The sequence below is a fragment of the Perna viridis genome, chromosome 2 (assembly GCF_037379345.1).
Source record: "Perna viridis isolate PV_CMFRI_1.1 ecotype Kerala chromosome 2, ASM3737934v1, whole genome shotgun sequence".
In the NCBI taxonomy this organism is placed as follows: Eukaryota; Metazoa; Mollusca; class Bivalvia; order Mytilida; family Mytilidae; genus Perna; species Perna viridis.
This window is the reverse complement of record NC_142446.1, coordinates 19,289,131-19,310,739: the sequence shown is the minus strand read 5'-3', so window position 1 is coordinate 19,310,739 and position 21,609 is coordinate 19,289,131. Positions and strand designations below refer to the sequence as shown.

Sequence of the window (21,609 nt, the reverse complement as noted above, 5' to 3'; positions counted from 1 at the left end):
TGTAGTACTTGTTGCTGGCCTGCGGTCTAGAGTAGGGTGAAGAGCCGGTCGTATGTTTGTCGCTCTTTCCACGAAGAAGGGAGAATAATAGTGGTTACATCAGGTCGTCAATATCGTCCATCCCTCTACTTGTCTTGACCATGTTTTGTTACCCATTAACTCAAGCCGGACTCTGCCGAACTTATTTGGTACAATGCATTGATTACATTTCTTAAAAATTGTCCCAATTAGATAAATGATTTTAAAAAAAATATAATGACAAAGTCTAAAGTCCATGAATCATGAAAATTGAACCAAGTTGATTATTACATCGAAATTAATAATAATCTGCGATAAATATATATATATATAATCCCTAACCTTAATTGATGTTGTTTTAGTCTAATAATTAAATGTTGAAGAAACGTGAATAAACCAAGTGAACACACCGTATATTTCATGCTTTTTAATTAATACATACATTAGCAAGTTGTATAAAGATATTGAGAATTAATTATTCACTATACTCGGCGTCACATAAATAACATACTGTTAAAATTTGAATAAAAATATTTTCTACGACTTTATTGACATCTACATCTATTGAATCGTTAAATTCCGGTCAGATTTTAATTCTAGGTGCCAATATTTACATTGTAAAAAGTCGGCCATGTTTACAGTGATCGGGTTGCTAGGAGATGTTGTTTACGTTTGAATGGTTTGTCCAAAAACCGAAGAACCCAGAATGCATTTCGGCGTTATTTCGGACATCTCGGATTTATTTTACGCGAACAACGTACAATACCGAGAAGTTAATCAAGCAGACGATTGTCACCGGAGTTCGACGGGAACTTACGAACTTCGTTTGTAAACAAATCGTCCCGTAGAAACCAACATGGCGGATATTAGTATGGGATTTTCCCGTAAGGATTTGTTACGCATGATTTAAGCTAAAAGCGACTTGTTCAGGGAGAAACCGTTTGGCTAAACGAATGAGCAAGTCATTTAAGACAATTTAAACGACTGTAGGTTTCAATAAAGTCGTAGAAAATATTTTTATTCAAATTTTAACAGTATGTTATTTATGTGACGCCGAGTATAGTACTTAAGCCATTTAAAAGTAATCAAGGGAACCAAGGTTATAGCGGAAATCAAAAGAATGTGATCCAGGGACAAAGACCAGACATGGAAACAGACATATACAACAAAGAATATAAAATATAAATACATTTTACCAACATCTTCTTATACTTTTCCAACCCAGTTTGCGTGTACGTCTTGTTAGAACAAAAATGTCAAGGTCAGAAATAACCTCTTAGAAAGATTCAGCCAACAAGAGACAAATTACAATTTCGATAATTTTATTTAAACTAACTATGTAATGTGTTACAATTTACAGTAACTATAAAGTTACTTATCACTATATAGTCTGGATAGTTTGCTAATCTGTCCAACTTTTGATGTCCACTTTGAATTCTGTTATATAGCAGGAATCCCAAAGTTAATTTAGGTAGTATTAGTCCAGCACAGAATAATTTCAAACACTTTGTCCAAGTTGCAAAGGTGTCCTCAGAAGTCCAGTGCTAAAGAATGAATGTACTCACAAAACAACATTCAGTCATTCATCATTCAATTAGATTAATTCCCTTTCCAGATGTCCAGTATTTATATATATAAAATATCATAAAAATCTAGAAATACTAAGAAAGTTCTAGAACACAATTAATCATTAATGAGTCAGATAAACAATACTTGTTTGTTTACAAATTCTAGAAAATTCTATTATTGAAATAAGATGTTTACAAATGTGCCATTTCTATATTTAGCAATAAAGGTCAAACAGATCAGGCCAAACAATCTAACAATTGTTAAAAATAACAGCATCCTAACACCTTTGAGAAAGTTTGAATGCAATGAAAGCTTTTAAACATACTATAAATAAACAAATATTATATACATATAAAAATAAATATCAATTCAAGACCTAGATAATGCATCTGGTATAAAAATTTCTTTCCCTTTAATATGATTAATTACAATGTCGTATTCTTTTAATAACAAACTCCATCTGGTCAGTCTCTGATTTTTATTTTTTATTCTATTTAGGAATATTAGGGGATTATGATCGGTTAAAACCGAAATCGAATGTCTAGTGAAACTTAAATAAACATCAAAATACTGTAAAGCTGACAATATTGCGAAACATTTTTTTACAATAGTAGAATAATTTTTCTGATGTTTATCAAATTTCTTAGAAAAATATGCTATTGGTTTGTGAACTAGATCAGTGGTCTCCTGGTACAGCACAGCTCCTACTTCAAAATCACTAGCATCGACTGCAAGTTTGAAAGGTTTTTCCTGATCAGGAGTGTTTAAAACTGGACTACTGATTAAAGGCGACTTGCTATTTTCAAAAGCTATCTGACATTTGTCACTCCACAGAAATTTGGAATTTTTCCGAAGAAGTTGTGTTAAAGGTTCAACAACAGTAGCGAAATTTGAACAAAATTTTCTGTAAAAACCAATCATACCCAAATATCTCATAAGTTGCTTTTTGTTGGTAGGAGTAGGGAACTGAACAATTGCTTCCATCTTAGCCATTAACATGCCCATGACCTACAGTATGCCCTAAGTGGTCAACTGTAGCTTTACAAAATTCAATTTTTCCAAGATTAACAGTAAGATTAACATTTGATAATTTATCAAAAGTACTCTCTAAATGTTTCATGTGTTCAGACCAACTATCACTACATACAATTAAATCATCAATGTAAGCATAACAATGATCCAGATCTTTTATAAAATTATTGATCATTCCCTGAAATGTTGCTGGTGCATTTTTCATTCCAAAAGGCATAACTTTATATTGAAACAAGCCATCTGGTGTAACAAAAGCAGATACCTTACAAGCTCTCCTTGTCAAAGGAACTTGCCAATAACATTTTAACAAGTCAAATTTACTGACAAATTTTGCATTACCGATTCTATCAATGCAGTCGTCTATTCTAGGAATAGGATATGAAATCTGAAAATCTGTGACAAAGCAAAAGGTCTTACCAGGTTTAGGAACCAGTAGGCAAGGAGAGCTCCATTCACTGGTACTCGGCTCAATAATGTCATTTTCTAACATATGTTTGACCTCTTTACTCGTGACTTCCAGCTTTAAAGGATTGAGCCTGTAAGGATGCCTTTTTATAGGAGCAGCTTGAGCAACATCAACATCATGGCAAGCAGCAACTGTTTTGTAAGCTACATCTGGGAACATTTTTTTGTAAGAATGTACCAAATTTCTTCTCTTTGATCAAAATTCAGATGTACTAATTTTGAATCTAAATTGGTCAAAATGTCTGAATTGTTCAATTTTACATTCTGTTCGAACTCTTTAAACTCATTTACCTCTGAATCTGCATTGTCATAAGAAGTAATATCAGGTACAATAGTGACTAAAGTGGAAATTTGTTTACAGTTGTCAGAGCGTTCAAAATACTCTTTTAACATATTAACATAACACACTCTAGTATTTTTACGCCGACCTGGTGTTTTAGATTATTGATCTTACTATCTATTTCATATGGTTCACAGGACCTAGCTTGTAATGGATGACCAGAAATTGGCAAAAACAAGTACCTTATCACCAGGTTTAAAAACTATGTCCCTTGCATCTTTGCCATACTACTTTTTCATTTTGAATTATGAATTTTTCAAGTTATTCCAAGCCTGTTGTAAAACATTAAACAATCTTTCTTTAAACTTAGATACATAATCTAAAAGATTTAAGTCAGTGTGTTCACTCAACCATTTTTCTTTTACTAGTTTTAAAGGTCCCTTGACTGAATGTCCAAAAACTAATTCAAAAGGACTGAAACCAAGAGACTCCTGAACAGCCACCCTAGCAGTAAAGAGCAAAAAATGAACACCTTCATCCCAATCACTCTCAAACTGAAGACAAAATGTCCTTATCATGGTCTTCAATGTCTGATGAAAACATTCCTGTGCACCCTGAGACTCAGGATGGTAGGCACTTGACTTGAATTGTCTTATACCAAGTTCATGCACAGCTTGTTGGAACAACTTGAACATAAAATTGGAATCCTGTTCTGACTTAATAGACTTTGGTAATCCAAATAAGGTAAAGAACTTAACCAAAACCTTCACTGTGGCTTGGATCTTGATGTTCCTCAATGGAATGGTTTCTGCAAAACTTGTAGAGGCACACATTATAGTAAGTAAATATAAATTACCAGATTTAGTCTTTGGAAGTGATCCAACACAGTTTATGATAACTCGACTAGACGGTTCTTCAAAAGCTGGAATTGGCAGAAGTGGTGCTGGCGGAATTTTCTGGTTAGGTTTACCAACCATCTGACATTCATGGCAAGACTTGTAAAATGCTGCAACTTCTTTGTTAAGTCCTGGCCAGTAAGAATGTTGCAAGATCTTCAAACCAGTCTTCTTTACACCAAGATGATCTGCCATAGGGGTGTCATGGGCAAGCTTTATGATATCGTGCCTGTAGACCCATGGCACTGCTATCTGGTGTACCACTCGCCACACTTCATCCAGGGTTGCATCGGGTGGTCTCCATTTTCTCATCAGGACTCCTTCAGTTAGATAATAACATTTTGGAACCTTGCCAGCCTCCTCAGGCAGAAGAACGTTTTCTCTGAGTTCAAAGAGTTCAGGGTCTTTGAACTGTTCCCGAACGATCTGTTTTCTAGTGCTCCATAGTAGGTAGCGGATTTGAAACTGTCTTTTTAGATTCTTTTTCATTCTTATATATGTTTCCTATATTGCCAAAGAAAGTATCAGAAAGATCTATTAAATGGTTTTGACTGTGATTCAAAATTTGTGTTATCTTTTTCTTTCTTTGCCATAGCTCTGGTAACAACACAAGTCTGTATCCACTTCAGGATTACAGGTAACAATTGGTTCAACAACCACCTTTTGTCTTGTTAAGTCATTTCCTAATAACATTAAAACACCTTCAAATAGGTAAACTTGGACGAACATCAATGACAATAGGTCCAGTAATCAAATCTGACTTCAGATAAATACGATGGAAGGGAACATTTAAACGACCTAACTCCACACCCTGCAACAACGCAGAAGCACCAACAGAAGTGTTCTCAGACAAAGGCAAAATACATTCCAACAACAAAGTCAGAGAAGCACCGGTGTCTCTTAAAATGCGAATGGGTTTGGGAGCAGAATCTTTATCTTTATCTTCTCTCAACAGAATTGATAAGTGTTGAACAATCACTTGGGTTGGCCTTTTTCTCTGGTTCTCTCCGTCTCTTGAGTTTAAAACATTCTGAAATCACATGACCTTGCTTCTTACAATAACTACAAGACATGGATTTTTTATCAAAAGAATCCTCCTTAGGACTAGGCCTAACTGGACTTGACTGAACTTTACCGTGGGAAACACCTGTAGTTGTCTCAACAGTGTTTTCAGATCTTTGATTTTTCAAACTACCATTAAAATTATGACCACTAGAATATGGACTCTTGAAACTTATCTTATGTGTCAAGCTATAATCATCAGTAGTAATAGTTGCATCTTGTAATGATTCTACATTTTTGTCATCTAAACGAATCTTTAAATCCAAGTGAACACACTGCTTAAACTGTTCTAGCAAAATCAATTGTCTAAATTTATCAAAATGTTTATCTACCTTCTTTGACGTGAGCCATTTATCAAATAAATCTTCAATTTCTCCAGCAAATTCTACATAAGTTTGTTAATCATATTTCTTATAAGACCCAAATTTCTATCTATAAGCTTCAGGTATTAACTCATAAGCCTTCAAAACTTCTCTCTTTACAATGTCATAATCAGAACTTTATTCAGATGAAAGTGCTGAATAAACTTCAGCTGCCCTGCCAATGAAAACACTCTGAAGCATTGTTGACCAAATGGGTTTTGGCCATTTTAGATTTCGGCAATTTTCTCAAATTGAGGAAAATACTTATTAACAGCATTTTTTTTGAAAATCTAAGTACCAAACGTACATGTTTAGCTGCATCGAACCGTTCTGATTCTGACTCAGATTTAGTGTTATTTGGTGGAAAGATATGACCTTGCCTAATCCTTTCAGGTTCTATTTCTTTCTGAATGTCAAGTTCTTTCTCAGGCATGCTAAATTCTGCTTTCCTTAATTCCATTTCTTCATGTTCTTTCCTTCCTTGCATTTCTCTTTCTTTTCCTTACATGTTAAATTCTGCTTTCCTTAATTCCATTTCCAATTGTTTAACTATAAGTTCATGGTCCAATTCCATTTGTTTCAATTTAATCATATCTACATTTTCTACTTTCATGTCATCAAGTTTGATCATTTTGTCAATTAACAGATTTTTTTATAGTTAACTTTCTAATTGAAACTTTAAAGTCAATTTGTAAATATGTGGCAAGCAACACTAACTCATCTTTTTTTCTGCTGATCGAACTCATCTTGATCTGGCTTTTTCAAAAAGTCCTGAGCAACAAAAACCATTTTGTTTCTTGTTGGCTTACTAAACAATAAACTGAAATATTTTAAATATGGATCCTGGACGAGCCCCCAATATCTGTAACAACAAAAATGTCAAGGTCATTAATAACCTCTTAGAAAGATTCAGCCAACAAGAGACAAATTACAATTTCAAAATATTAATTAAACTATATAAGTAATGTGTTACAATTTACAGTAATTATAATTTCAAAAGTTACTTGTCACTATATAGTCTGGACAGTTTGCTAATCTGTCCAGCACAGAATAATTTCGAACACTTAGTCCAAGTTGCAAAGGTGTCCTCAGAAGTCCAGTGCTAAAGAATGAATGTACTCACAAAACATCATTCAATCATTCATCAGTTAATTAGATTAATTCCCTTTCCAGATGTCCAGTATTTATATATAAAATATCATAAAATCTAGAAATACTAAGAAAGTTCTAGAACAATTTAAAAAACAATTAATCATTAATGAGTCGGATAAACAATACTTGTTTGTTTAGAAATCCTAGAAAATTCTATTATTGAAATAAGATGTTTATAAATGTGCCATTTCTATATTTAGCAATAAAGGTCAAACAGATCAGGCCAAACAATCTAACAATTGTTAAAAATAACAGTATCCTAACAATCTGTTATTTTTTATTATTAACAAAATTTTAGTTAAGTCACTAGAATTTAAATTTGTCAGCAATAATCATTTTTTTTCTCATTCAGGAAAAACTATCCAAAGAGAAAGTTGCAGGTATGTAGAATTTTAATGTTATGATTTTCAAGCTCCCTAAAGGCATCTATGTCATTTTCGTTCAAGAGAATATTAAAACAGGAAATTAGTAAAAAAAAAAGAAGTTTTTTTTAATCGTTTTTTTCTATTGTAAGGCCTCATAGACAACGGTTTATTGATGGTGAACTGTACTGACATTCATAGTATGGAAATGACAGACACACGCGCTAAGGATTACCTTTCCACTGTGAGGCCGCTGCTCATGCCACGATCTTCCATTTATCAATTAGTAAATACAGTCATTAAGGAGTTTACTGTCGATGCACCAGTAAAACATTAGATCAAATTTGTCAATTACAAATCTTTACATGCAAAATAGTTAGCTCCATTCTAATACAATTGTTGAATATATCTGTAAAAGCAATTACAAATATTAGCTTATCAACAACGTGTGGGTATGTGTAAATAACATTTGAAAATGGCTCCAGTGATAGTTACCAGTCAAACCATAAAGAATTTGATAGCATGCTTAAATCGAAGTTCCACAGCAAGAAATAAAAAAAGAAACATTGGGATCAATGAATGGAGATATGTTAACGAGATCAAATACTTTTGTTATTCGATGTTCGATATTCAAAGTTTTCAGTATCAAACTGAATATCAAACGGTAATAGTCAAATGAAGATCATACTTTTTTCTTTTCGATATTCGTTTGACATTCTTTTCTGGGTTATATATTGAATATAGAACGGATTTGAATATCAAACTTAATATCAAACTGGAATGTTATTCTGTTCGATATCCATTTGATATTAAGTCTCCATGTTTATATTATTTTAGATTGGATTTGAATATCAGATTGAATATCAAACTGTATTTTGTATCTGTTCGACATTCGTTTGACATTCGTTTCCGGGCTGTATATTGATTTTAGATAAGATATGAATATCAGATGAATATCAAACTGTTCGATATCGACATTTTTTTCTTGGTTATATAATGAATATAGATAGGACTTGAATATCAAATTGAATATAAAACTGGATTTTTCTCTATTCGATACCCGGTAAAACCTGATGAACCACACGGTGCTCGATTCTATAGTCAATGCACATACATGCAACATATTAAAGTAACACCTGCATATGCGCAAACAATTTCAGTGTACCGATTATTGAATTGAAATTAACGTTATCCAATGAAATGTATCATTACAAAGAACGATGCATTTGAGAAGTCAAATGCTTCCTTTATTTACCTTAATGACACTTTGTCGGAATCTGACATGATTTATACTTTGTTTATATTTACTTTTGTTACTGTGTATGTATTATTGTGATTATTTTATTTTCTTTGTTGTGTATATCTGTTATCCAAATCTGGTCTTCATCCCAGGAGTACATTCTTTTTATATCCGCTGGAATCTTGGTTCTCTTGATTACTCTTTCAATGAAGTTAATTAGTTAAAATATTATCACAATCAACGACATCGAACTCATTTCTTTATGTTCTTACATGACTATAGTTTTCACCGTACGCATGATATCAATATTATAATATTCAATGTTATGAATTAAAATGAAATAGCTCGTCAGAATAGTCAACCTGCTTCACAGCTTTGTCACTTTCTGCTGCCCTGGATCTTATTTAGCATCAAAGCCTCCGAAATGTTTTTGTGATGTACAGAAGAACCAGACTAATTAAATGTTCAGAAATATTTTATGAGTTTAACCATTAAAAAACACTAATCTTCTTCAAATAACAGATGCGGATAATAGGTTTTATATGGGTTACTGGTATTCATGCTTCGGAAGTTTTTTTTCTTACTTTAGTTTTGGTCATGATTTTAAATGATATATTTAACCTGAAATTACAACTGCTATTCGTAGTTAGTCATTAAATTACCATTTGTAATATTTTGTCTTCCTGAATATCTATTTATTTTTAAGGGAATCTATTATACCATATATACAGCAGTCTTGAAAGAGTAATCAAGGGACCCAAGGTTATAGCGGTAATAAAAAAAATGTAATTCAGGGACAAAGGCCAGACATGGAAAACAGACATACACAACAAAGAACATAAAGTAACTAAAATCTTACATACAAAGTAACAAAAGCAAATGAGCAACTAGGACTGCGCTAAAAACTGGGAGCATGGACCAGGTGCACAGGTAGGGTAAGCGTCCTCTGCTTTTCTAGAAACACCCGCCGAGTTGCTCATAAAAAGTCAAGTCCGGGGTAGACAATCGAGGAAAGGAAAATTATGGCAAGTTGAATAAATCTGTTTCCATGGTGCAGATGGATACACCATAACAATCAACGAGTTCATGATGACGACCATAAAACTTTTGTAGTGATGATTTCAATCTTGTAGCAGCATAACCCTGTTCCAGAAGCCTATTTGTTAGAGTTCAGGTGTGATGTAAAAAGTCTGCGTACTTTCGGCAAGCTCTGGCAAAACGTGTGAGTTGTGATATGAACTCTCCATACGCAGGTGCTGAAGGGATGTTTCCACAGAAAAAAGGAAAGTGGACAATTCTGAATGAAACGTCATCACGTTTGTCGTAAAGTTTGGTCAATAGTTTTCCTTTACCATCGATTTCAAAGTGTAGGTCAAGATATCAGGCTGACTTCACAGTGTCTGTAGTATGCTTTATCTTAAGTTCTTTGGGGGTAGATGCGATGTATCGAATCCCCAAAATTAGGGTTGTTTAAAGATAATATGTCATCTATTTAGCGGAAAGTGAGATTAAAGGATCTAGCCAAACGATATTCTTTCTATTGTAGTACTGGGTTGATGATAACCTCGGGGACAACTTTGTATTTAGGTGAATTTGTGAATAAAATATATTTTGGTAATTTTTATCTGGTATTACAAAGAAAAAGGCTGTTTCAATATTTATTATATATGTTTCAAATGATATCACTTTGAACTTATTGTTTCATATAATACAATAATAAATATTGGAACGGAAGATCACTATAAATTGTCGTTGTATGAGAAAGACATCATTACATATCATTTGTTATTTTATACTAACTATAATATATTTCCAGAGTTGAAAGAAGCTTTCGCTCTCTTTGATAAAGATGGTGATGGTCGGATAACAGGAACCGAGCTCGAGAGTGTGATGAGGTCAATGGGTGAAAATCCGACTCAAAAAGAAATTAGTCAAATACTAAAAGAACTAGACACCGATGGTTTGTTATATACTGCTGGAAAACCTAATCATTTGTTAACTTTTGGTTTGTTTTATGGAGTCTGGGTTACTATGAAAACGAAATAATTTATTTCAAATATCGTTTGTAGCTTGTGAATTGTATAAATTTATTTACATATAATACCTACACGTTTTTATGTCAGAAGTAGACGTTTGTATTATTAAAAGCGTTTATCGTACGCTCCTTGTATTTGAATGTTTCATTAAGTGAATGTAAAGAGAATGATTCATATTCTTCAACCAATATCCAATTCTTTATCAAAGATTTTCTTCTTCCTTTAGCATGATTTGTCCTCCACTTCCGAGCAAGTGATTTCGATGCATAATTTTTGAACAAAAGAGAGATGGATATATTTTTGCAAGAAATGTCTCGCCATTTTTACTTTGTCCTATATTTGCACCAATATAATAGGAGAAGCCGAATCTGTTATTTGTCTTACAAAATCATTCATTTAATCACATGCAGTTCAACAACTTCATTTTTTTCTGAATTTCTAGGAAGTGGAGCTATAGAGTTCAATGAGTTTTTACACATGATGGCTAGAAAATATACCGAAATACGCCAAATGAAAGAAATGACAGACGCCTTTAAAATGTTTGATCGAAATGGAGATGGGAATATTAGTGCTGCAGAACTACGACAAGTTATGTTGAGCATGGGACAAAAACTTAGTGATAAAGATGTGGATAGTATGATTAAAGAGGCTGATATAGATGGCGATGGACAAATCAATTATTCTGGTGAGAAAATAGCATTATTTTATGTTTAATTGTACATTATACATACACGAAAAAACTTTACATTTTAATCATTTTTTTTTCATTTTGACATGCTTTGTACAAAGATGGTATCCCTTTTTTGTATTCCGTATTATAGTTAATTAGTTTTTCTTTGCATTATATTTTTGGTACTTATTTTATAAAGCGGTGTTGTAAAGTAATTAATACATTTGATTGCTGTTAGTGTGGAAAGCGAATCAAGATTAAATGTTCGATATAGCACTTCGGATCTTTTAACAAAAAATATGACTTAACTATCAACTATCAAACTTTAGTACCAGTAATAAGGTGTTGAAATTCTGAGACTTTGGAATGGTCTAAACATTGAATATAAGGGTAACAACAAAATTACCGAACACTAATCTTCTCCATAATTAGGTAAAGTAAAAAACATATGACAAGATAGATGTTACACCACCTGAACAGCTGGTACCGTAATGGTCCTGACTTGGTACAGGCATTTCAAAGAGTAATCAAGGGACCCAAGGTTATAGCGGTAATCAAAAGAATGTAATCCAGGGACAAAGACCAGACATTGAAAACAGACATTCACAACAAAGAACATAAAGTAACTGAAATCATACATACAAAGTAACAAAAGTAAATGAGCAACTCGGACTCCACTAAAAACTGGGAGCATGGACCAGGTGCACCGGAATGGTAAGCGTCCTCTGCTTTTCTAGAAACACCCGCCGAATTGCTCATAAAAAGTCAAGTCCGTGGTAGACAAACGAGGAAAGGAAAACTATGACCCGTTGAATACATCAGTTTTCATGGTGCAGATGGATACACCATAACGATCCACGAGTTCATGATGACGACCATAAAACTTCTGTAGTGATGACCTCGATCTTGTCGCAACATAACCTGTTCCAGAAGCCTATTTGTTAGAGTTCTAGCGCGATACAAAAAGTCTGCGTAGTTTCGGCAAGCTCTGGCATAACGTATCAGTTGTGATATGAACATTCCATACGCAGGAGTCGAAGGGATGTTGCCACAGATGAAAGGAAAGTTAACAATTCTGAAACAAAAGTCAAATGCGAAATGTAGGGTTTAATCTAGGTTTTACAGGGCGCTTAACCCCCCTCTTCCGTTGCAACATGAATATACCGGTGGTGATTAAATATATAATATGCATGCTATTGCGTCATAATTGGTAAGTCAGCTGTCATATCAGCACAAAAAAAAAACAATAAAAAAAAACAAAAACAAAACAAAACAAAAAACAAAAACAAAAACAAAGAAAAAACATTACGTATTATTTAAGACGAAACAGTATTTTTCAACCAAATATAACGAGAATAGGTATGCTGAATATTTCAAAGGGACAACAACCCCACAGGGATGAAATGTCAGCCCAAAGCCATCCATCTTCACTGAATGACAAGGAATCCCTCGCTCCACAGGGCTAGCTGCAGCTGGTCCCAAAACATCATTATGCACACGCTCCTACATACTCAAGTAACATATCAATAAACTAAAGGTGAAAAAGAAACAAATGCGGCGGGGTTAAATTACTTTGGCGTGATTACAACCCTCCCCCTTAAAAATCTGACTACTGCGGAAAAAATATTACACAATTAAATACACCTAAATATCAATTCAAAAAGTCCTGAGTCTTTTGTTACAAAGGAAATAAAGAATATAAATTACACAAATGTACAAACTATAAACAACTAGCAGTTAACTGATATGCCAGCTCCAGACCAATTCAAACCTTCAAAAAGTTATATCCGCATCGTATATAGAATCAATCCTAATTTTTCCCATGCGAGGTTGAGAACCATGGTACATCATAAGCCATACAATAAGAGCATAACCCATGTCATGACAAAAACTGCTTTTAAGGAGGTAGACCTAAGTAAGGGACACAACTCTTTAAAATCACTAGAACGTTTGTATTCAGGCTCTTTATATCAATCTCATGTAAGCATCAAAGTACCTTGGATTGATTTCATTCTGTTTCAAATGAAAGCTTGAAAGGCTTAGGTGGAATTGAATATGATACAAACATATCACCGATTTCAGAGTTATGTCCCTTACCCTAGGTCTACCTTCTTAAATATAGTTTTTTTTAAATTTCTATGTAAAGACACTAAGAGCAAATAAGTTTTAATACCAAAATTGCTTGCTATCCTTAACGATTCGACAACAATATTATGACTATATATTACGAATGATAACGGTTAAGTTATTGGGTGAATATCCAGCTTTCCGTGCTTTATGTAGAATATTACTGTAAAAAGATAAGAGATACTCGCATGTATTAATCCTTTACAAATACATCTGTATCTTATCTGAAAATGAGTTCCTTGTATTTGTTAAAAAATTGTGAATGCTTTTACGAGCTTGTGATATCGAAAATCTTGATGTAATAATTTCTCGGTTATATAAAGATTCCCTTCATTAAAATCAAAAACATTGATGCGAATGCGAGCAAATCGAACCAATTGTGATATGTTAACACCATTTGATGTTGACAAGGGGACGTCACCATCTAAAAACGAAAAAATGACAATAGCGAATAAAGTCATCCTTTTTATGGTAAATTTTAGTATAAGTTTACCATTAGCGATATGAATACTGAGATCAAGATAGGGACATTATTTATTATCAATATAAGCTTTATTTATCATTAGTATAAATATTAAAGTCATCGTTGTTTATAGCCAAAATATCATCCAAATATTTTAAATTGTTATTAAACTTTTCTATCAAATGTTGTTTGGAAGGGTCTCTATTTATCCTGGCCATAAATTGAGATTCGTAACAATACAGAAAGAGGTCCGTAATAAGTGGTGCATAATTGGATCTCATAGGAATACCGATAACCGGTTTCGCCAAAGCTTTCCGAAATGTTGTCTAACAGGAATTCAAGTGCTGTATGTATATCAAAAGAAGTCCTTTTAACGTAGTCTTTATGTTTTTTGTTACTAAAAATGATCTATACGAAATAAAACCAAAAAAATATCCACAACCAGATTTATTAAATGACCATTTGATAAGATATGTGAATTTTGTTTGATGTTGAAATGTATAGTATTAAAGATGACTAGATTCGAAAGATCATGGACATAAAATTTATCAAGCATTTCAAGGAATGTTTGACACTCCAAAAATAGTTAATATCATAAGCCTTCTTACAAACATTTATAATCAGATTTGTTATGGTATTGAGCGCTCCAGCGGGTAAAATAGAAAGTCTAGTTGTAGCGCAATGACTTAAAGAGGAAATGACTCTATATTTATAAGGTGATTTGTGAAGTTTGGAAAACCAGTACATTGTAGGAACTTCTATAACTCAGCTTGTAAAGAGGTAGCGAGAAGTTTGTGTTTGTTCATAATTTCACTCCCTGAAATTTTGGTCTGTTAGAATGTTGTTGAATTCGTAATTTCTTTTTGTATAATTTCAATATTATTAAATGTCAGAAATAATAATAATATAATTTGCATCTTTATCAACAGAAACAAAAACAAATTCCTTGTTGAGTTCTTTCAGTTAGTGTTTTATTCGGGAAATACGGTATGGATCTTGTTTATTAGAAGTAAAGTTTTCCTCAAAACGTTTTATTGGGATGTCAACTGTTTTGTTTAACAAATTTGAGGAAATAATTTAAAGCATTTTATCTACTTTCCCACGTTTTATCCTTTTTATACTATACGAATGTAGTGATTCCTAAAAGATGTTACGATATATTTTCCAATTTGTAGTCTCCTTGAATTTTTAAGTATCAACATATGATTAATGCCACTATGAAAGTATGTTATATTGCAAATATCTCACTGCAGACAAAATCTTGAGGTAAAGGGCTTTACAAATAGAATGTAGTTTGAAACTTGTCCGCAGGAACGATAACATATTTTTCACGTAATAAGAAAGTGGAATTCAAGTGCCTCATGATCGTTGAATACGGACACATTTCGTAAGATTGTCGATACGATAGGGTGGTACGTATTCAATCTGGAAAGGACTCGATGTCTGGTTCTTGGTCCTTTTTTTCTCTTTTTTCTATGATCTGGCATAATCTTCAACAGCACCCATCATTATGGTTTTAAAATTAAATTTCCAATTAAGGCACAGAGGTTCTCTGAATTTTGGACCATAAAAATCTACTTTATGTAGGAGTTCATTCTCCATGAAAATCAAATAACCAGTGATATGACCAAAAGGGCTGTGATTAAAGAGAGAGAAAAAAGCACAGCCACGTGTCAGAGGGGACTTTAAGTATTCCTCCATATTTAGATTCTGCAATGACTTTTATGGTTGAAATTTCTACTACTTATTGTCTTAGTTTAACACAAATAATATCAAGCGGAAACCTGGTACGTTCTTACGACCTTGGATTTTGTCTAATTTGTCAAAAAACTAATCACGGCTATTGACACATATGTCAAAGCATACCGTCTACATCAATTATAGGAGATATATTTTGCCAATGGGTTAGTTTTATATATATTTGGCTTGTGATCCATCATATATCATTGATTTATTCAATATATTATCTTGTGTTTTTCATTCTACTTCAACTTGAGAATATTCTGTAACATATAGTATGTATATAAACCACAGTGAATTTTATGAGTAGCTGAAGAAACAGATTGTATCAACGCATGTTAAATAAAAACAAACACAACAGAAAAACAATTATAAGCTTTCCAAAGAAAGTACGCACATCGATGTCATTTTTAGCTCACCAAGCGGCAGGCCATGTGAGCTATTGGTATCACTTGGCGTCCATCGTCGTCGTTAATAATTTTTCAAACATCTTCTCCTCTGAAACTACTGAATGGATTTAGATGAAACTTGCATGCTTGTTTCTAAGGATATCCTGCACAAAATATCTGTTTTTTTATGTGATCCATTAGAAAGCATGGCCGTCTTTACTGAAAATAGGGGTCAGACAGCAGTTTTTTTTGCATATATCTCAAAAACCGTCAGGTAAAACTAAATTCTGATATGAAGTAAAAGTGTTCAACATGATGAAATCTATATGTGGTATAATTTTGGTGAAAATATGTTATTGCACTTTTTGTTTGTTTGTTTGTTTTGTTTTGTTTTGTTGGTGCTATTTTTACGTTATTACTTTCAAGAATCTTCTCCTCAGAAACTACAATACAGAATTCTGATTTATGATTGTTACTAATACAAAACATAGAGGACAGACAGCAGTTTTTTTTATAACCAAATTCTGACTTTGTTAAAAGTGTTCAGCATGATGAGATATATCTGTAGTCAAATTTTGGTAAAAATTTGTTGACCCTTGTTGGAGTTATTGTCCACTTTTATACGTTTATGCTGTTTTTGATTTCATTACTTTCATATTCGACTCCTCATAAACTACTGTACAGAATTCAATGGAAGTAGATGTAATCGTTTCTTTTGATATCCTGCACAAAAATGACTCTTTGGATTTTTGAACATAGCCGCTGTTACTATAAATAAAACATAGGGGTCAAAATACAGTATTTGCAAATAACTCAAAAAACCGTTGAATTCAGCAAAATACTGCTGGAGTGGGGTTTATATTATTCACCTTCAGAAGAAGGACTGGTACCGACATTTTTAGAATGATTCGACGCCCGATGTATGAGTTACGGTCCCTGAATAAGACTTTTTGTCGTTTTTCTCATGTGCCACTTCCATAATCTTCTCTGAAACCAATTGTGACAAAATTTAATGAAATTTGACATAATAGTTTTAGAGGTATACTGCAGAAATTAATCATTTAAATTTTCATCGGTTAAATTACATGGCCGTCGTAACTAAAAATAAAACATAGAGGTCAGACGGAAGTTTTTTGCCATTTCTTTCGCATTACTATAGAAGAATGAAGATAAAATCTACTTATAAGATAAACATAATATCCTGAGTTGACTGTCAGTATTGAAATTTTTCTTTGGGCGGCCATTTTCAAAATGGCTGCTATTTTGCGACCATTTTCACCAGTTGCTCCGATTCCAATGATTTTTTTGTCTAAGTAGAAAAGTGATGACGATAGTTTTTTTTTTGGGGCACCATTTTCCCCGGTAATTTTTATACTTGCTTTGATTTCAAAGATATCTGGTTTATACAGTAAACATGATCTCCTGAATTAAATGGTGATGATGATAATGTTGTATAGCCATGCCCCCTCAGACCCGGTGGAAGAACAGGGCATGAGAGGACTCCTGTCAAAATATTTTCCAGAGGTTCAATATACGCTCTTTTCGGCAATTTTTTGTCAAACATAATTTATGTTAAATTAAGCTATCTTTCATAATGTCTTGCATCAAATGGTAAACAATCAAAATACTTCTGATTGAATTAAACAAACACCAACCGTATTACCCATAACTATTTTATCATGTATGTCCAAGTTATATAATCATTACTGTTTAGTTTCCAATCAAAACTTAATAAAATTTTAATTAATTCAATTGGTTAATTAGAATATTTGGTAATTAGATAGATGAAAAAGAAGTAATTGTCATTAAAGTCACATAACAAAATAGAATAGTAATTAGATGCAATATATTAAATAAGTTCCTAAAACACATTATAAGATAAAAACAACTTGTCGATTCGACCAAAGGTAGTGCTTAAAAAACAAAATAAGATTTCCAAAAGAGAACCACTGCATGATTTTAGTAATGCACACTAACCAAGATCGGTATGCAATTAAATATTTAAAATTGCATTGCATAAACTATGGACTATGTCGAAAGACAAAAAGGGAAAACAAACAATCAACATTACCAAATTAGAATAGAAACGGACTATAAGCGGTTGTAACACCCAACAGCTGTATGAATTCCGAGTTGAAAAGCCATGTACTACTACAACCATGCACCACATGAACCAAGCAAGCAATCAAAATTTTCCACTGAATAATTTTGATTTGTTTTTCAGAGTTTATAAGGATGATGAAACCAGTTCGATAAGATCCCTTTACATCAACCAAGTGGTAAGAAATCGTCGTTTTTCAAGTCTGCTATCGAAGATGCAACGAAAATAGTAAGACCAAAAATATTTAACTGAATGAGGACCAATTTCCATGTATATTATATGTTGTTTGTGCTGTATTTCAAAATTCGAAAGTGTACATCTTTTAAATTGTTACAGTCATTAAAAAATCACATTTCCGTTTGTTCTTATTCGTTGCTGGAAAAGAGAATATAAATTACGTAGTGACATAAGGAAACAAATATTAATTTAAATAACAAAACACATAGACCCCTAAACACATAGACCCCTAAACACATAAAAGCAGTAAATAAACTACATATTAAAAAAGCTGGTGAATACTATTAATGTATAAATTTTCGCGGTGACTAATTTTCGCTGAATCTGTCTGGTGAACATATCCGAGGGTATCAATATTCGCGGTTTCAAAATATGACTAGCGTTCTACAGTGTTAAAACTCAATTCTGTGGGTACCTATTGTCGTGCTTTTCTATCCACGGCAAAAATTGACACTTTTACAGTACAGTAGTTACTAGACAAAAATAACATATCATTATTCATACTGTGTCATTTATCTTATAGAAATCACAATTTCTGTATCATTTGATTTAACAAAAATGATTAATATTGTGGGAGGGGAATGATAGATGACAACAACAAACAAAAAAAACAAAAACAAAACAAAACAAAAAACAAACAAACAAAAAAACAATAAGAAAACAAACAAAAACAAACAAACAGATAAACAAATCACTAGTTTAATCTTTTTTTTCAGTCCCCTCGTTATATTACGTATTTAATTACTTGAATGGAAAAATAAATCTAGTAGATACATTATGTAAAACATTAAGATTATATGCCATTTAATAAAGTATCAGTGAATATTTGATGACCTTATGCAAAATTGAACTGAAATTCCTTTTGAAAATAATACTGCTTATCTAAATACATTATCATAATAGAGTATGCCTTTGTATACAGAATTGGAGTTTGTATGTTCTTTCCGCATTTGTTTTGGGTGTTTCTTTGTCCTTATTTTCTGAATGATGTTTGGTGTTTCTATGCACTTATTTCTGTTCTTTGTCCTTATTTTCTGAATGTTGTTTGGTGCTTCTATGCACTTATTTCTGTATGTTGTATGGTATTGCTATGCCCCTGATTTCTTTATGTTGTTTGGTGTTGCTATGCCCCTGATTTCTTTATGTTGTATGGTGTTGCTATGCCCCTGATTTCTTTATGTTGTTTGGTGTTGCTATGCCCCTGATTTCTTTATGTTGTTTGGTGTTGCTATGCTCCTGATTTTTTTTTTATGTTGTTAGGTGTTTCGTTGCCCCTGATTTCTGTATGTTGTATAGTATTGCTTTGCCTCTGATTTCTGTATGTTGTATGGTGTTGCTATGCCCCTGATTTCTGTATGTTGTATGGTGTTGCTATGCCCGATTTGTTTTATGTTGTTAGGTGTTTCGTTGCCCCTGATTTCTGTATGTTGTATAGTATTGCTATGCCCCTGATTTCTGTATGTTGTATGGTGTTGCTATGCCCCTGATTTCTGTATGTTGTATGGTGTTGCTATGCCCCTGATTTCTGTATGTTGTATGGTGTTGCTACGCCCCTGATTTCTTTATGTTGTTTGGTGTTTCATTGCCCCTGATTTATTGTTATTTAGTATTTCTATTTCTTATTTATTGTGGGTTGTTTTGTGTTTCTATGTCCCTGATTTCTGTATATTGTTTGGAGTTTCTATGCTCCTGATTTCTGTTGTATCATTAAAAAAGAGTATATATCCCTTTCCACTATGACATCCCACTTTTTTTGGAACCTTAACCCATTACCATCTTATATTCTACTTTTGCAGTAATCATATCATAAATTTATAATTTATAAATTGTTTAGTGATATTCAAATTATTGCATTATAATGGCAGCTAACACGTTTATGTACTTAAGTCATGTATATTGTTTAAAGCTTTTGGGAATATTATAAAACGAGCAATAATGCTTTCAAAATATAGATGCATAAGTCATTAAGTCATACATTCTACGGAAATACATACATCACATCACCAGTAACAAGGATTGGAATGTCTAGAAACTTAAAATTACAAATATAGGAGATGTGGTATAATTGCCAATTAAACAGTCATTCACCAAAAGCCACGCAATGAACAAATTACAGGTCATCACACGGTCTTCAATAATGGGCAAATCCTATAAAAGACGATCACTGAACTACAGGTTCCGAACTTTCGACAGGAACATAAAATATGTGATGTTACTAAACATGTTTGAGAGCGCTCAACCCTCCTCTAACCTGGGACAGTGGTGGGAAAATACAACAATAAAACGAATAATGAAAATCTGTGAACTCGTAATTAACTCTTGAGATCAATACATAATATTAACACTTTAACAAATAGAAAAAAAAGACAACAAGCTGTATCTACCTCGAAAGAATACTCTCTTTTTCTGTAAGCTAGTTCGAAATACAAAAGCACACCTTGTTTACTCAAACAAAATATCAATAAATATCAATAAAAACACGTCCAACATAATTGAGTGAAAATATATTACAAAATGTCTAGGCAAAGCAAGGTCTTCGTGCAAATGCCAAGAAAAAAAAACAATAACGTTCACATAATAAAGATACATCGAATCCGTTATTCTTGAAATTTGCATTACCTTATTTCTGACCTTGTAGTTCTGCACCTGTATTTTTTTCTCCTCCAGGGTTGACCTGAGAGGTAATGACCCTCTTGGGATTCCGTATATCTATGCCAGTGCTTGGTCTGACAAAAACTGTCATCGAATGAAGTCCATTGAACTAGAGTTCTCATCCCAGGTGTAACTCTTAACAGACAACCTATCTTATATTTAAAAAAAAAACAATTCATCAGTGAATAGCCACTGAAGCCTTTATGTCTTTTAATCAAAGAATAATTCATGAAAAGAAAAAAAATACCCTGCATATCCTGCAAATAATAACATACATGTAGATCTTTTCAAACTATAATGGATCAAGATTTTTGTATGTATTTTCCATGTTCTGTCTACTAAGTACTCCCTATTGCCAGAGGTATCTGCACTTTGTTCAAACTTCGTCCTGGATTTAGGTAACCATTGACACCATTCAGCAGATGGTCTTCGTACATATTGTGGTCAGCAATATTCTGTTCTCTGTATTTCAATACAATGATATTTTCAAGTATCAGACCTAAACATTTCTCTCATTTCTACTTTGTCAATAAGGTAATTATGTATATATTTTTATTCCTCCTTAAACTGTCCTTTGAAGTGTCTGGACACTAGCTGTGATATTGATTTTCAACTCAGCATCCTCCAGTTAATTACTCTAAATTTTACCCATCATCTGAGAGCTGGTTAACTTCTCGTTGATGAAAGTCGTTAGCTCCTTCAATTAACATTCACAAAACAAGTAAATCAAATGTCTCTTTAGTTGAAGATTAGTCT

The 21,609-nt window shown here is 32.9% G+C and overlaps 1 protein-coding gene across 1 annotated transcript in view; it reads left to right on the top strand.

Annotated features, from left to right (window-relative positions):
- The window catches only part of LOC148623948 (calmodulin-like), a 33,268-nt gene extending 14,948 nt beyond the window's left edge, over positions 1–18,320 (top strand). The window contains exons 2-5 of the mRNA XM_088566272.1: positions 7,189–7,216; positions 10,255–10,398; positions 10,917–11,159; positions 18,088–18,320. Of these exons, the coding sequence (XP_088422398.1) occupies positions 7,189–7,216; positions 10,255–10,398; positions 10,917–11,159; positions 18,088–18,119 (447 nt within the window). The 3' untranslated portion in view covers positions 18,120–18,320. The remainder of the gene's footprint in view (positions 1–7,188; positions 7,217–10,254; positions 10,399–10,916; positions 11,160–18,087) is intronic.
- The last annotated feature ends 3,289 nt before the right edge of the window (positions 18,321–21,609 follow it).